The sequence below is a fragment of the Candoia aspera genome, chromosome 3 (genome assembly GCF_035149785.1).
Source record: "Candoia aspera isolate rCanAsp1 chromosome 3, rCanAsp1.hap2, whole genome shotgun sequence".
NCBI classification, from domain to species: Eukaryota; Metazoa; Chordata; class Lepidosauria; order Squamata; family Boidae; genus Candoia; species Candoia aspera.
Genome location: NC_086155.1, coordinates 58,135,500 through 58,153,290, shown reverse-complemented (window position 1 = coordinate 58,153,290; position 17,791 = coordinate 58,135,500). Strand labels below are relative to the sequence as shown.

At 42.2% G+C, this 17,791-nt stretch overlaps 1 protein-coding gene across 1 annotated transcript in view; it reads right to left on the bottom strand.

Annotated features, from left to right (window-relative positions):
- Window positions 1-230: 230 nt before the first annotated feature.
- Window positions 231-17,791, bottom strand: part of ZSWIM5 (zinc finger SWIM-type containing 5) — a 159,097-nt gene continuing 141,536 nt past the window's right edge. Inside the window, exons 5-14 of the mRNA XM_063297820.1 lie at window positions 16,708-16,887; window positions 14,742-14,918; window positions 12,391-12,537; window positions 11,714-11,851; window positions 10,639-10,899; window positions 8,558-8,693; window positions 6,483-6,637; window positions 3,816-3,979; window positions 2,451-2,532; window positions 231-1,742 (exon numbers count right to left, since the gene is read on the bottom strand). Of these exons, the coding sequence (XP_063153890.1) occupies window positions 880-1,742; window positions 2,451-2,532; window positions 3,816-3,979; window positions 6,483-6,637; window positions 8,558-8,693; window positions 10,639-10,899; window positions 11,714-11,851; window positions 12,391-12,537; window positions 14,742-14,918; window positions 16,708-16,887 (2,303 nt within the window). The 3' untranslated portion in view covers window positions 231-879. The remainder of the gene's footprint in view (window positions 1,743-2,450; window positions 2,533-3,815; window positions 3,980-6,482; window positions 6,638-8,557; window positions 8,694-10,638; window positions 10,900-11,713; window positions 11,852-12,390; window positions 12,538-14,741; window positions 14,919-16,707; window positions 16,888-17,791) is intronic.

Genomic DNA, 17,791 nt, shown 5'->3' with positions numbered 1-17,791 from the left:
GTGTATCTGGCTTTGCAGTTGCCACCTTGGTCTCCTCTCTTCCAAGGTTGTGTGTTGTGGTAGGTCTGTTCAAGCTTTTGTTTATTTTCCATTGGTCAAATCCCACCCACCTGTCTTTACAGCAATGCTGGGGAAAACCTGAGAAATATTCATATTTCTCATGTTTGGAAATGCTTAGCCCAGCCCACAACACATTTCAAGTATCCCCAAACAAAAACAAAAAAGAATAATTATAAATAATTAGAACTTTACAATTTAATAATTGACACATATACTATTGTATTTACAGTATCATAAATGCTTCTGTTACTTTTAGTAAAGCAATCCCTGAGAACCATTAACTTTAGGTTTTTAGTTAAGGATTTTCACACGCACACACTTGCACACATACTAAACCAACCACCCCCAGCCCTGTGTGCCCCCCAGCTATGCTGGAGTCAACTCATCCTATTCCCCAGCCAAGCAAATAGTTTGAAGTCTGGCAAATCTGGAGGGTACCAGGTTGGAGAAGGCTGCACTAAATGGTGACAACTGCCAGTCATGGCAGGATGCACATCTCAAAACCCACCAGCTGAGAACACAGATGGCAGCACAAGAGGCTGAGCAATGTGCTTCCATGTTGGCTGCTTTTCTGCCTCCATCCACCATGCTGTTTGGGAAAGAGGTATTCAGTTTCCTAGTTAGCCTTTTGGTATTGCTGAAGTGTTTGCAAGTAAGTGGTCATTGGGAAGCAAACTCTTCCTGTCATGCTACTTTTGGTTTATGTTCCTCAAATTGGGAAATTTTCTACAATGAAAACTACAGTTAGTCTTGCCTGGTAAGCATGATCCCACCAACAATGCTCAGGGTTTCTTCTTTCCTTTTCCCTAGCGCAGAAGTTCATCCAAATCGTTCTCGCACTAGCAACATAAGCTTCTTTTTGCCCTTATAGATCTGCTTAAGGTTGTCTATGAACTGCGCAAACTGAATGTGGCCATCCTGAGCCAGCAGGAAAGTCTCCCGAGCTTTGCTCAGAAACTCAATAAACTCCCCATAATGCCGTGGGCTGATGTGGGTAAGACGGGAGTGTGTGGTGTTGATGTAAGCACTTATTGTAGCATCCAACAGTTGACGCAAAGGTGCTTTGTCTGTTGACATCAGTTTCCCAGAGTTCCTGCGGCCAGGAATGCCAGCAAGGCCTGGTGCTGTCATAGTGCAGCGTCGCAAAATGTCAGATAGCACTGTGGCACAGTGCACACTCTTTACCACCAATGGAATAATGGCTGCCAGCTCATTCTTACCCAGGGAATGGCTGAGTGCACATGCCCAAAGCACATCATTGATGGCAGGGTGTGTGTCCTGGTTATAGGCAAGATTGAGGTGTGTCATGGCAAGCGATGCCAGCTTGAAGGCCCGTAATGGGTAGCCACGGTGCTCCATATACCGTGCAATGGTGAAGAGTTGTGAATAAGTCATGCCAGTGGATGCAGCATCTATAACAATTTGGTAGGCGGTCTCAAAAGCAATGTGGTCCTTCTCACAAAGGGTAAGAGCTGAGAGTGCACAGTTTTGAGGATCCTTCATGGCACACTGCAGGGCCAGTGTGCGAGCACAACTAGCCAGTTCTTCTCGCTGTGGATAGTCCAGACTGAGGCGCAAGATAGTGCTGTGGGACATCACTGTTGCTGCTACTATGCTAGTTGCTTCAGTGGGGGTGAAGAGTGAATACCAGCTCTGCAAGATGCTGACCAGGGCCCGAACACCTACAAGAAGAATCATGAGCTCCTCAGCCAGTAGTGAAGAACCAGCAAGGTGCACACAATGATGGCAAGTAAGCTGAGCAATAATTATATTTTCTTTTGATCAAATTGGACCAATAGTACCAGGATCATGATTCTGTCAGGAGACCAACATTGCTGTCAATGACATTTTTTGTCTCTCAATCACTATCTTGAAAGTAGCATATTACTGTCCAATTTAGCACTATTCTCTCTTTTTTTTTTTTACAATGGCGGTTTTTTGCTACTCACCATGATTGCTATAATCTGAGCTACTTACTGTCTGAGTTCAGCTGGAAAATGCCATCTTTGAGGAAACCTACCCTACTATCTTCATTTGGCATGTTTTCCTTACAATTAAATTCTTCAATATTTGCTACCTAACGAGCCAGTATTGGGAGAAATAGACTATTTTCCTTATGCCCATGTAGAATGAGCTACGAATCACTCCTCTTTGTCATGAATCTGGATATTAGCTGTCATCCAGATTTGGTTCTGGTGCTCAAAGCATCCTAATCTCCTTTGGGTGAGCAGAATGTACCACACATGTAGATGAGCCTCCCCCCATTTGCTGCCCTCCAAGTGTTTGGGGACTATAGCTCCCAGACTCTCCAGCCAATGTTGGGAAAGGCTGAGATATACTCGCTATAGGCTGCAGTCTCCATTTAAGGATGGGTTAATGAAAATACCTACCAACTTCTGTAGCACAGGTCACCAGCCATCGCACCATCTCCCTCCGTCTCCAGTTCAACGTTGATAGGGTCATGCGCATCACCTGCAACAGTAAAAATGAGTAGAGAATCAGTGATATCCAAAGAAATGGTTGCATTCCCCTAGATGAGCAAATCATAACAACTGAATTGTTTATCTTCAAAGCAATTCTTTTGCTTTGAAGATAAACAGGTCTGGCTTCTAGTTTCATAAGCTGGCTAGGATGGAGACCATCTGGGAAGCATATATTACCTGTTCTGAACTCTTCAGGTTGAGAAATATAAGTGTGGTTAAATTATTTAAATGGCCAGTATTCTCTGTAAGAAAGCAGGATGAGTGCTTAAGATCTGAGCTACACATCTCAGCAGACTTTCTTTGGCTCTTATGGACATTTCATTAACTTTCAAGGCAGGCTTCCAACCTAGTACAAAGATTTAGAAATTCTTAATTGGATATCTGCTCAACTTTATCAAAAAGTGCTTCACCACTCAACCCACTACCCAACCAATAGAAACTATGAAAGGGATAACACTGCCATACATCAGAAACATCTCAGAAACCACCAACAGACTGTTACAACCGCATGGCATCACCGTAGCACATAAACCAACTAAAACTCTTCAAAACTTATTAAGTAACCCAAAAGACCCAATAGCCCAAGAAGAAAGAACAGGAGTTATTTACAACATACAGTGCAAAGACTGTAACAGCCACTATGTAGGACACACAGGCAGAAGACTAGCAGAGCACATCCATGAACACCAACTAGCAGTCAGAAGACACAATGAGAACTCCTTAATCTCACAGCACATGGACAGACTCAACCATACTTTCAACTGGAAAACTGTGAGCATCCTAAACCAAGCCAAATCCAAAAATGCCAGAGAATTACTGGAAGCCTGGCACTCAGACAAAGCAGCCATCAACAGACACATAGAGGTAAACAACATTTGCATACCATTCAAAAGAGACAATAGAAAAGCCAAAAGACCAGTACACTCCCTTGCCAGCAATCAACACCCAGATATGCAAAAATCAACACTAGGATTAACACCAGATGAACAAACCAAACAGCACAATACACCCTAATCAAGGAACTATTAACTCAGTCAGTCAACCAAGCAGCAAACAACAGCCCAATCAAAGAACTCCCAAGGAGAGAAGAACACCCCTATCAACACAAGCAGGGCAAGCCACAGCATATAAACTGAGAGCAAGGCCCACTCCCTCTTCACACTGAAGATGTTGCCTAGTCTGGCAATGAAACGTCTGCAAGAAAACAAGGCTCAGAGAGCACCAAGGACTCCACAATTCTTAATTCTTCCTGATGGTTACTAATATCCTTACCTGTAGCCCCAATTCCAGTGCCACATTAAGTAACGTTGTATCAGCATTACTATCAGAAGGTGTGGCAATCTTAAAAGCATCCTGAGCCAATTTGAAGATCAGAGAGGAAGAGTGGATGTTCTTCTGAATTGCTTCTAAGACAGTCCGTAGACGCAGCATGTCACCTATATGAAAATCAGAAGAAAGTGTATCTGTTAGTTGGATACAGTATGTTGACAATAATCTATTCTAAAATAATAGTAAGTATCTTCCTATCTAAAGTGGATAAGCCTAAGCAACAGCATTCTTCTTTCATATAGCCCTTGTGGAGAGAAATCCGTTTGGGGGCTCTAATATTCAACCACAGATTTCTTCCCAGATCCATCAGTGCCTTTCCACTTCGCCTTTTTCAGCTCAAGCAAATATACCAAGGGGTTCTGTGACAAATCTGCATTTTGCCTGTTTTTAGAGCGAAGCAGGGAAATGCAGCATAGATGCTGCATAGAAATAAAAGGCTGTTACATAATGTATCATAGCCTCTGCAATCTGAACTACAGTAATGATTACCTGATAAAAATATGCTTGTAATATATACCAGCATACAGTATTACAGTATTATAGTATATATCAGCTTACAGTATTACAGTATTACAATACAGTATTAATTACTGTAATTACTGTAATTAATTAATTACAGTATTATTACAGGAATGGGAATTCCAGAGCACTTAATTGTATTCATGAGGAACCTGTACACGGATCAAGAGGCAGTCGTTAGAACAGGAAACGGTGACACCAAGTGGTTCAGAATTGGAAAAGGTGTGTGGCAAGGTTGTATACTTTCACCCTACTTATTCAATATGTACGCTGAACAAACAATTTGAGAAGCAGGAATGTACAAAGAAGAACGGGGTATCAGAATTGGGGGAAGACTCATTAACAACCTGCGATATGCAGATTATACAACTTTGCTTGCTGGAAGGGAAGAAGACTTGAAGTACTTGCTGATTAAGATCAAAGATGGTAGTCAGCAATACGGACTACACCTGAATGTGAAGAAGATGAAGATACTCACAAATGGACCAATAAATAATGTCACAATAAATGGAACAGAAATTGAAGTCGTCAATGATTTCATTCTACTCGGATCAACGATCAATGCCAAAGGAAGTAGTAATCAAGAAATCAAACAACATATTGCGCTGGGAAAATCTGCCAACAAAGACCTATCTAAAGTTTTCAGAAGTAAAGACATCAGTTTAAAAACAAAGGTGTGTCTGACTCATGGCATGGTCTTCTCAATATGCCACATATGCCTGTGAAAGTTGGACATTAAAAAAGGAAGAAAGAAGAAGAATTGATGCATTTGAATTGTGGTGTTGGCGAAGATTACTGAAAATACCATGGACTGCCAGAAGAACAAACAAATCACATTTTAGAAGAAATACAACCAGAATGTTCCCTAGAGGTGAAGATAACTAGGCTTAGACTCTCATACTTTGGGCACATCGTCAGGAAAGACAGATTGCTTGAAAAGGACATCATGTTTGGTAAAGTCAAGGGCCAGTGGAAAAGAGGAAGACCTTCAATGCGATGGATTGAAACAGTTACAGCAACAATGGATGCAAACATTGGAACAGTCAGGCATATGGTGCAAGACCGAACAGCATTTCATTCTGTTATACATAGGGTCGCCATGAGTCATAAACAACTCAAGTGCAACTAACAACAACAGTAGTTTACTTCAAAGAAATCACATTAGATTATATTATAAAAGTCAAAACACCCCCCAAAAGTTTCATTTTTAATTCTATAGCAGGCAAAACATACTTTTAAAAATCCAACTACAGATAAAAATATTTCTATAGAATAAGTTTGGAGATACCTTTGGTATGCAAAGCCCAAAGGTTTGGCTTTAATTTCCTGGCCTTTTATTCACCTCAAGTAGCCAAATGACATCCTGGCCAAATATTAAGCACAGCCCAGGAAGAGTACCTGGGCCAGAGGCTGATGAGCCAGGCTATGTAAGTGGGAATCCCATTTGAATCTACAGTTCTTATACAGAAATCTGAAACTAAAGAGTCTCAAAGCTTTCCTCAACAGTAACTAAGAGAAGTAATTGCCTGAAAAGGGAAGGGAGTATTTGGTATGTTCGCCACCTTGAGTTATTTATAAAAGTAATAAAGGTGGGATATAAAATAAATTAAATAAAAATAAATACAATTATACAAGTCTCATAGAAGTAGTTGGTCCCATTAGTCCATCATTCCAGTATCAGCAACTCTCCTACGGGCAGCATCAAACCTCACCTGCACTGCAACGAATGAGATGGGAAGCCTGAGAGAAACTTAACTGTGCTTTATGGGAGTTTTTGGCTCCTGGGAGTCCCACCATCCCAGTAAGGTAAGAATCCCTTCCTCCTAATATAGACAGATGGGCTCACATCAACAAATGCAAGTTGTCTTTGCTGATGAAGCGAGAAATAATTATCCTGCCCAGCAGTTGCATTCTTCGATATAGCCCAGCAGGAAATAGTCTGCAGTTTGGTGGTACAGGTCATAAAGAGTGTCTGCCTGACATGTATCAATTGACTTTCTATTAAAAGATTTCTCTTGAGGCCAGCTGGTGAATATTCCACCTGGATCTCTAGGGGAATATGCTCAGTTATATATGGAATCCTTCACCCACCTTTGGCTGCTGTCAGCATAGTCGAAGCAAGTTCACACTGTTGTGATTCCAAGTGTCCCAGAGTAAACCAACGGGGATACCTGCTAGGTACCACTGAAACAATGTGGTGAGGATGTGTGACATCACCTGAGGGAGTTGTCTCCAAAACAGGCAGCCTAGGAAGAACAAAGCAGCCACACCAGGTCAGTAGAAGGGTACCTGCTGGTAAGCATTTTAAATCCCTCTGTATTGTCTTCCTGTGACAAGCTGGGGGACAATGATGTGGAAAAGCTTTCAAAGGCTTTCAGCAGCATAACGTTGCAACACTAATCTTGAACAAGCTAGAAATGTCACTAGAGAACTAGGAAGGGATTTATACACTTGTAAAGAAAAATAAAACTTTAGACATACTCCTCTCTTATGCTTTCATGTCAGAGCCAAACTTGATTTGCACTGCAGTTATCTGGTTCTGCTTAGCAGGAGGGGGATGTATGTGTGTGTTCTTCCTGGCTATCCTATGCACTTTGGAGCTACTGGCTTATATGTTTATACAGATAGTCCTCTAGTTATGATGGTAATTGGGACTGGAATTTCCATCGCTAAGCAATGCGGTCATAAAATGTGATGTCATGTGACTGCATCACTTAGCAATGGCAGTCCCCGTTGCCATAGTTAATCCAATCCCACCTGTTGTTAAGCAAGGACCCACCCTGATCCAAGTCATTACCGGCTTGGTCCCTCCCAGCCCCGAGCCTTGGTAAGGTAAGGGACTGCCTCCTCTGCAACTCTCCCCACCCATCTCCCCCTTATATCTGCCCTTTTGGCCGCTCTGCACAGTGGCACTCCTCAGCAACAGTGCTGGGGCTGACGTAGAGGCCTGGGGCCTTCAGCAGTCTCAGCCAGCTGCCACTGCCCCTGGGCCTCTACTTCAGCCCTGGCGCCACTGCCAAAGAGTGCTGCCTCAAGCCTTGTGCTACAGCCAGCTGTCCCAGCACCACAGCACAAAACCCCAGCTGCCCCCGGCACCCTATGTTCCACAGGCCTCCCTGCACCCAGCTGACCCTTGCTGTCTTCCTCCTGCCATTGACAAGGCATGTCCAGCCTGGCCCTGTGCAAGGCAGCTGCTGGCCATACCAGACCCTCTTCTTGAGGCTGCTCTTGCCATCCTCCAAATAGCGTTAGCCATTCTCGCGATGCTTTGGAAAGCCTTTGGAAAGATTCTGAGGCCTTCTGAAGCATCGCAATAACAGCACACATGATTTGGAGAACACCAGGAGCAGCCTTCTCGCAATGCTTCAGAAGGCCTCAGGAACTTTCTGAAGGCTTCCCAAGTACAGACTGGCTGCCAAGCTCCCAAATTTTGATCACATGTCCATGGGGGCACCACAACAGCCATAATCTTGGGGACTGGGCGTAAATACCATTCGTTCAGCACCACCGTTAACTGAATGGTTGCTGAATGAATGGTCATTAAGTGAGGACAACCTGAAGTTAAGAGACTTGGGAATATAAGGAACATGAAGCCAGAGCTCTCCTGCTTATCTATATCTGTTTCCCAGGATATGCAGCAATTATCACAGCCAATGGTTTCCTGTGTTTATTATTACAATCTTCTTGGTAATGGCAAATTACAATTGTCTATCGAGTCTATTCTTAGTGATGGAGTTGCTGGTCCCAATTGTGGTCAGTAAGTGAAGACTACCTATACAGCTTTTCATTTCTGTATTCTGTGTTATGGGCATCTGACAAAACGTATGTTTCACCACTGTTACCTGCAAGCATGGACCCACTAGAATTTCTACATAAAGTTTGAATAAAATGTAACTTCAAATGCTAAGTTAGTAGAGAATTAATACTTATTGATGAAATTGGCCAACCATACCCGCTAATCAGGAATTTTATTTTCACATACTTAAAAAAATGAACATATATGCACATTTTTTCTTTAAAAATCTATTAAAAATTTTGCAAGAATTTTGATGTTGGAGAAGGTTGAGAAGAATTTAAGACATATGCCAAGCTTTAGTAAAAATCTTCTGTCATTGTTGCTTTCACTTGATTTTTATTACAAAGGGAGTCAAAAATCTGGTACCAACCTCATAGAGCGCAGTGCCAGCTTGTAGGCCAGGTCAGCATCATGGGGCAGTAAGGCAGAAAAGAGGTACTTTGCAAAAGTGTGCATAGGCACACTTTCCCGGTGGATGACCTCACCAAGGCCACTGAAGGGACCACCTGGGCAAGAGCGGAAACCCATCAGTATCCCTCCTTCAACCAACCTTTTTTATTTATCAGATTTATATCTTACCTTTCCATCAAGAGCTCAAGATGGTACACAGAATACTCCTTCCTCCAACCGTCCCAACAACAATCCTATGAGGTAGACTGGACTGAGAGTATGTGATTGACCAAAGTTACCCAGTGAGCTACCATGGCCACAGCTGGACTTGAACCTGGGTCTTTAATGTGATGACACAAATAGATTGAAGATATTCCTCTTCCCACCACCAAACTGAAAACCAGATGCTCCTACTCATCCTCCTGGTATTTTCAGCTCAGACACTATGGTTAGAAAGGTTACAAACAGCAACTTGTCTCTTCTCCTTCCACCTCTATGGCAATGGCCAAGTTACCTATTAATTTCCTCTACTTTTCAAAGGAAACTGCAGATGCGTGAGTATACAGGCTTTAGAGTCCACAGTGGAGTAGAGGGGGAAAGCAGCATTTTTAAAGCAGTGCAAGGCACCGGCTAGGATTTTCTTCTAAATTCAGCTGCCAGAGCCCTACAGTAATCACTGCAAAGGGCTCCTGTTCGTTTTAAAAAAAAAAGTAGGGGATGAGCAAATATATGCATAAAATGTTCAAATTTAAGAAAAAGTTTGTGCAGCACCTCTAATGCTCGGAGATTCAGGACACTAAACTATCCACCCAAGATCAACAGACAAATCAATAGAGCCAGATCAATCTCCAGGGGGGACCTATTAAAAGACAGACCACAGAAACAGAACAACAGAACACCACTGGTTGTCACCTACAGCTCACAGCTCAAACCACTCACCCGCATTATTAATAAGCTACAGCCCACACTGGGCAATGATACTGCATTTGCTCAGGCACTGAGTGCCAGACCTATACTTGCATACATATAACCACCTAACCTGAAGCAGATTCTCACAAGCAACAAGAAACAACATGGGGGGACCAGACCCTGCAAGAAACCCAGATGTCTAATTTGCCCTCACATCTATACCAACAGCACTATCACAGGCCCCAACAAGTACACACACACGATTAGAGGCGCCTTCATATGCTCTTCCTCCAATGTGATATACTGTATACCATCATCTGCCAGCAATACTCTTCTGGATCCTACATAGGACAAATGGGACAAACTTTGTGCAAAAGAATTCATGGATACAAATTTAATATCAGGACTCAAAAGCAAGGACAAAGTAATATCAGAGCATTTCAACTTCCCAGGATACCCATTGCAGACCTCAAAGTGACTGTTTTGGCAAAGCAGGATTTTAACAGCACCATTGAGCAAAGGCGATCTCAGAATGTCTCATCAAACACAATGGGTGTCTAACACATTACAATTGCTAATTAATAAAGTCCTTGTAATCTGTTTCACATGTAACCTGCATCTGCATAACCAGCCTGTCCTCCCCTCCCCTCCATTCCCCTCCCCACACTCCAATTCAACCCTACATCAGTCTAGCCACTCTCTGCATCTATTGAAGTGAGCTGCAATTCACAAGAGTTTATGTCTCTTAATAAAATTGGTTAGTCGGAAAAGGTGCTACCAGACTCCTCCTGAATTTTTTACCACCAAAGACAACACAGCTCTCTTCCTACAATCTCTGATACTATGTAATCTGCATTATCTAATCATAGTATTCCCAACCTCTTTTCTATAATACTGTATATATATTGCTACCAAATTCTTCCATTCAAAAGCATTTTAATACTATTATTTATTTATTTATTCCTCACATTTCTTCAATGGTATTTTAATACCATTATCTGATTGGCATATGTTATTGTGACCAGGGGACACTGTCTGGGTTTCTAATTGCAGAATATGGAATTTACTGGAGGGAATCTAGATTTTTGGGGGGGTTGTGGACAGAGCTTTGTTTCTCATGAGTGACTGACAGTAGCATCTTAGTTCTCTTACCTTCCAGAAGCAGAATGCACTGCTTGCGTAGTGTCTGCACCAACACAGCATCAAGCTCCAGTTCTTGCAGGCAGCCGATAATCTGTTCCTCATTACGCCACACTTTGTCTTGCGCATAAAGGCCTTCTGGCATCACCCGTTGCTGCCCCATCCCCATCAGTGCCACTTCCAAAGCCAGGGATAGGTAGGATTCCCCACTTTCAGGGCAATTGTTGGCCACAGGTACATGCTGATACACTGGAGGCTTTGACTCACCAGCATCTGATGGTGAAGAAGAGAATAATAGGATAGGTGGACCAGACTCCATATAGTAATTGTAATTTCCTCTCACACCTTCCAAGATTCACAGTCAGGTTGGCTCTTTTAATGCCATTGGTCCAGACTACCCACTTACAGCACAACACAATGCCTGTTTTTGCTGCAGCTCATGTGCTCAAATATGCTGGTTCAGCTGGGCTGAGCTGTACAGACAGATTCATTAATTCCATCCCACACCTTCCGTCTGGAGAAGTACACAGCATGGGAATCATAAGGAGCATCATATAAACCCTTGGACTATGAACAAATTAACACAGAGTAACACTGCTTATTCTGCTATCAAGTGAAATATTTTCTGGAATCAGCAACTAGTTTTTGCATTTTTCTCGCAAAGAACTTGATCTGGTATCACTTCCTGAGGAATATCCTGTGCTCAGCAGGAGTCAGGCATGCCAAGTGCAGATGCTAAAGAGCAAAACTTCAAAGGTGTCTTATTATCATCAGCCAGAGTTAAAGAGCTACATGACAAAAGTCTAAGGGCCTTTGGGATGTTGCAACTCCTCTCTCCCAGGAAAACTTCCATTGGCCAGAAGAAAAGAGCTTCTGCTCTAATGCTTGCTTTCTTCATCCCCTTATTCCTTTTGTATTGTAACAAATTGTGGGCTGGGCTTTTCTTATTTATTCATACATATACAGCTTTTAGAAAAAAATAGGTATTGGATAACAACAGGAATCTGTGGATTGCTCCAGACTGGACAAAGGGGAAAAGAACAGGTTTGAATTCAGAGTTTGCGATCTGAAGTTCTCATTCTCATACCTGAAATATCAAGGCTGTTTTCATCCTCTATTCGACATGCTTCTGTCAAAGTGAGAAATAAGCAGCCAATGGGATTGAGAGGATGTCCTACCCAGCTTTCCAGGTTTGTGATGGTAGTTGCTCCTCTTTGCAACAGTTCTAGAAGACAGCACAGAACAAGAAAAATCCCAGAGTAAAGTCACCGGGTGCATCCTCTTTTAGTTCATCTTCCAAAATACAATATTCAAAACTGGCAGAGGACAGCCAGATATTCCTGCACACTTGCGACAGTGGGGATTCCTTTCAATTTGTTGTATCTATTCTCTATTCTTCCATTTTGACAAGGTTGTTCCCATACTGGATAAGGTGACAGGCCAATTTTGGCATCAGATTTTGAAATACTGTAAGCTCCACACACCCTGTGTTTACAAAAAGACCAATGGCCAACTCAGTCCAACAGCACTCACTTATGCAAGTATCCTCTATGTGGGCAACACCAACTTCAAATGGACAGTTGTTTTTTAAAAGATAGTTGCAAAACTAATTGCTCTAAGGTTAAAATCTGTTTGGAAAAGATCAGGGTGGCAGCTTTGGGCTCTGTTATGCTCCGAACAGCATAAAAATATGTATCAAGAAGTCGAAATTAACATTCAGAAAGTTAGATTGGTATGAAACCACAATCACTAACTAGTTCATACCTTTCTTCTGATGTTTGTATATCTCCAGCTGCCTCTGTTGTTGCAGTCTCAGGGTGTTGATTATGGCCACAGTTAGACGGAGCGCTTCCTTGGGGTATCCATGGGAGCGCAGGGCATCAACCCGGGCACAAGCAGTTGGGACATGTTCTGTGGCATCATGTAAGGATAGAAGGCAATTAAGCCCCAATTAGAGACAAATGAATTACACTGACATATATGCTAAAGAATCAATTGAATGCTAGGAATTTAATGTTAAGCTTCATTTATACATTCTCTTCTTTGTCGTTTTTCTCTTAATGATGGCATACATGTGCAGAAATAGGCCACTTTTTTTTCAACACACGAGCTTCTGATGCTTGGGTTTTTGTTTTTATTTTTTTGCCTTTTCCATAGGGGAGCACTGTATGCTGTAATATGCAGATGATTCTGATCATATACTGTACTTCAGCGCTTATATCTATCAACCCACTATTGTCCTATTGCCCCTTGGCTTTTAATAAAACCAAATAAAGCCCATAGTGGTGTCATGTTTAAACATGAAACAGATTTTTCAAATCCTTCTTTTCAAAAGGTAACCCAAATATGCAGAGGTAAGATCTTCCCTGATATATACTGTCAGACCATAAGGTCTCTCTTACAACAAAGATCTCCCTTTCAGAGAAAGAAGGCAAATAGGGGAACAGTTGTAATCTAGCATAGCCTTTTTCCCTAACATGCTATTTTTACTGGAAAAGGAAGTTGCTTCTGTATGCTTTGTACCTCTCCTGGTAGATGGGAAAAGATGGTCCCATAGTCTTACCACATCTAGTATTCAAACAGAGCCACAGTTACAGTTCCCTCTTTCAAACCTCCCCTTTACTCAAATCTCTTTATGAAGAAGAAACTTGATGCAGTCTTCTACCTTTTATAACTTCTGCTCAACCTCCAGAATATCTCTCTGGACGTGATTTTGTATCAAGTGTATGTTTTGCCATTCCAGAGAGTGTTATTACCAGAGAACAATTTGGCCTGTGGCAACACAACTGCATGGTATAGAAATTCATCTGTTCTTGATGGTTGTTTTCCCCCTGAAGTCACAGTGACTTGGAGACAATTATGACTTGAAGGGAGAAGTCATATGGCGGAACAGATGACACAGACTGGCTGGAAAGCAGCAAAGAGCCTCTTCCTCTCCAAATGTCCCTATCATGGGGAATGCAGGAGACAGAAAGTCACAGGAGCTGACAATCTATAAAGAAAATATTTTCTTTGTAGAAAATAAAGGAATCTCGAGATCTTTAATGGTAGCCACATCCCTCTTTCTTGTCTTCCTCCAAATCCTCAGCTGATTTGCTCAATGCTTTTAATGAAGAAAATGCTTGGGGCCCTTTCAAAAAAGTTTGTTCATTATGTGTACGAACACCCTTTCATATTATATCATTCAGATGATGCTGGCAAATCAAAAACAATTCCTCAACGCTCTCAATTTCCTCCAGGAGGAGCTCCAAGAAAAGAAAGCAGGAAAATTAGGCAGCACATTTCATTTATGCCTTTGGCAAATCCAAATGATCTATCCAAATAAGGACTGAGGAGGATGAGGGTGCAGAGATGGCTGAAAACTTTTTGTGACCCCATCCAGGTCCCATGCATTGGCCAAAGGAGGGATCCAAGGTAGCCACAGCCCTGCAAGTGCACTATCAGATCTTACAGTGCTTCACTGGCCCATATTGTATTATACCCCTATACCGTGCAGTCAGGTGTCTTAGCTCTGGTAGGACACCACTAAGTCCCTGAACTTCTATATTCTATGCTGCACACTACCTACATTCCCGAATAAGCTGCAGAGAGTTACTTCTGTAATATTTTGGTATGGGGCTGTCTAGTTTAGCAAGGGAGGCTTTGCTGATGTAGATGAAAAGCCCATTACAGTCTTTCTCTACAACCATTATGTAGCTTCTGTGTTAGGCTACAGATTTCAGTTTTAATGTGTAATCTCAATCAGTTTGTTATTTTGTTATTGCTAAAACCTCTGGTCTAGTTCACCAGAGCACTATTGCATTTAATTATGACACCAGCAAACTCTTTCCGAACTGAATTAGGAATGTTTCAATACATGGTATCCCAACGTAGGGCTAGGAAAAAAAGGCCAGCTAAGGCCAGCTTCAAAGGCCCTGTATTACAAATGACTGGATGCCATGTCTTCTCAGGTTCTAGCAAGTAAGTAGGTGAAGCAGATCTCCCTAAAGAGGGTCATCACCCACAAATGGCAAGAATCTTATTCTGTCATAGAGGGATTGCAGCTTTTTCTTCAGCAAACATCCTTTAAAAAAAATACTGCACAGCAGCTAGAACCAGGAAGAGTAGCAACTTACCCAGCCACAATGGTTGTCCTTGTGAGTTAAAGAGAAGGCCCTCACCCTCCCTATGGTAAGATGGAGAGATGTAGAAATCACTGCTGATTATTCGCTGGAGGTGACTGTCCTGCCAGTGGAGGTCACAGCCTTCAATGGCACGAGTGAACACTGTGCGCCGTGGCCTTGCTAAAGAGCCTATAAGGAAAAGAACACGTAAGAACATAAAATCCCAAGCAGTTCCCTGCTGGATCAGACCCCTGGCTCATCTAATACAGCATCTGTTCTTACAGAGACCAACCAACTGCACAAGGAAGCCAACTAGTCTCCCAGCAGATGGCCTTCAAAGGCAGTCACACGTCCATCAAGGCTAAACACACAGAGCATCCAAGTACAGCCTGGTCTTCCCAAACTATTCATGCTGCTCAGGGTAATCCATTTGTCACAATGGATCAGATCACCACCAAAGTGCGCATGTGTATTAAAACTGAAAGTAGGGAAAGGAAACTACAACTCAGCCTCTGATAGAAGGGCTGGGGAGAGTTCTAAGCAGGACACTGAAGCAAGCACCATCTTTTAAGCACTTGTATACCCTTGACCGAAGATCGGTACACTCCCTCTATCTGGAATGGTCGTCCTTTTCCACCGAGAGTGCAGCTTCAGGAGGGATGCACATGGAGCGGTGAGGGAGGGACACCCGTCTAGCCAGCCAGATCAGCCAAATCAACCCTGGCGATCAATGGGGTGACAAATGTCGCAGCCAGATCGCCCTCACATCCGTTTTAAGCACTCGTAGACTTCCCTTTCTTGCAAGCATAGGAACTGCTATTTTATTTTATTTTATTTCATTTTATTTTATTTCACAATCTTTAAGCTGCTTTTTGGCATTAAAAAAAAATAAGCACATCAAAATCTTTGTACAGCACTCCAGGTTGAGCAGGTCTGTTATCATCATAACAAATTTAGCAGCATTTGCTGCCATTTTCAATATAAGGTCTTGGCAAGAACACTGTTGCTTTGCTATGTGGAATATATCCCTCCCAATATGAATGCTGGGAAGCCATGGCTTCAGAATTTTGCACATGAAGATCTTGAATTCTAGCCCCTGGTGTACTATATACTAAGTAATATGAATCAATTTTTATGCATTCAGACTGCACAGCAGTTCATTTTAGGGCTGGACTGGTATCATGGAGAATGTCTGAATAGTTACCGAGTTTCAGATTTTTAATTCACACAAGATGTACACAGTCTGAGGATTTTTTATACGAAAGAATTCAATTCCATATATATCACAATTGATATTTGGTTGCATCACAATAGGAAAGACCTATCTGAGTACAATAGGTCAAGGCTGGCCAGGAATTGTCTGAAACTGCAAAGCATACAAATGATGCTTTTGCTAAGAATTGTTAAAGATCCAGCTATACAAATGATAGCGCTTCCAGCACAAAACAGCATGGGGAATAATTGAGGAGACAGATAAAGCTGACTGATTCCCTTTTAAACTGGATTTTTTCTGGTTAATATTACAACAACAACAACAAAAAACAATCTACAGCAGGGCCCACCTACCGCCTGATACTGATAAATGAAGGTGAGCAAGAATACAAGGAGGGCATTAAAGAGAAAGTCAGGAACAGAGAGCGAGCGAGAGAGAGCTGTATGAGGGTGGGATAAAATATCCCAGTATGAGGGTGGGAGCTGGGAAGACAGAGTTCATAGAGCTCTGACACTCTGAACCAGAACCACTTTCCTTCAGCTGGGACATTTTAATAAGAATTAATGTTATGCATAGCATATAATATGAGGTAAGATTCTTTTATTTATTGGTCTACCAACTGAAATGCAGAAAACAATCCTATGCCATGAACAAGATTTCTACTAATCCATAGCAGGGATCTTGTAAGATGTTTTGTTAGCTGTTTGTGGAAACTAGAGAAAGATGTTATGCAGCAGACAGTGAAACACTCTTAGTCAAACTTACTTGGCCTGTGACTAGAGCTCTGAGTAAGTGCACTACTGATGTTCGGAAGTTCATTGCTGTAATTCCCATCTTCCAGTGGACAAACATCCATATCACCCCACTTCCGGAGCTGTCGCAGCCAGCATGCCTTTTCTTCTAGTGTGCAGTGCGGATTTAGCACAACACACACCCATAGGGCCCCTGTAAGAGCAAGCCAAGTGCTAAGATGCATTCAGAATGTTTCTACTTGAGCAGGCAACAGGAGTCCCCCCCATAGGTTCTTTGCTTTGAAGATTTTGGAAATGTTTACATCTTGTTTCAGGGAACTGCACTGAGCCCAGAGGGAGAATTTATAAAAGAAACTAGCTAACTAATTCAAGAAAACATCTTCCATAAATCAGCTTAATTGTATCCCTCAGAGCTGAAAACAGAGAGGCAATGTGCATCCGAGATTATTTCTGTCTGCCAGGATATATCGACTGTTTGAACTGTACTTCAAAGACTGCTTAAATGTATGCCAGCAAGTCCCAGAGTTGGAAACCCCACATGACAGCCTGATTTCTATACTGTGCATTTGCTCCATTTTAGAAAAGCAGTAGGCAAGTGGCCTTTGCCCCATAATCAGCAGCAACAGTGTCATTACTGCTCCCAGTACTGCTGTTCACCTCTGCAGGTCAGCTAATGTTGTATGTCTAAGAATATGCATTAAGTACTCATTGGCAAAGGAATCTGAAATTAAGCAAAGACTGAAGGAACCGTTGCCTTTGAACTGAGTTTCACTTTGGTGACTTTGTGCCAGGAATGCATATAGTTTTCTTGGCAGCAGTATGAAAAAAAAATGTTTTCTTCCACAGTGATTTGTCCAGTTCCCAGTCTAGCTTTCAGACCTTGTATTTTCTAGTGGTCTCCTATCCCAACCAGGTCCAACACTTGTTAGCTTTTTCAGACCAGCTGAAGCCAGTTAGGTGCTGGTGTATGGACACAGATATAAAGCCCAAAATACACTTAACTATGATGGTCGTTTGGAAGTCTTTAAAAACCTGGGTATTGCTTCAGGCCTTGGGGGAAGGTAGTTGAGGAGCCCCTGTCACTATATGTAGTATGT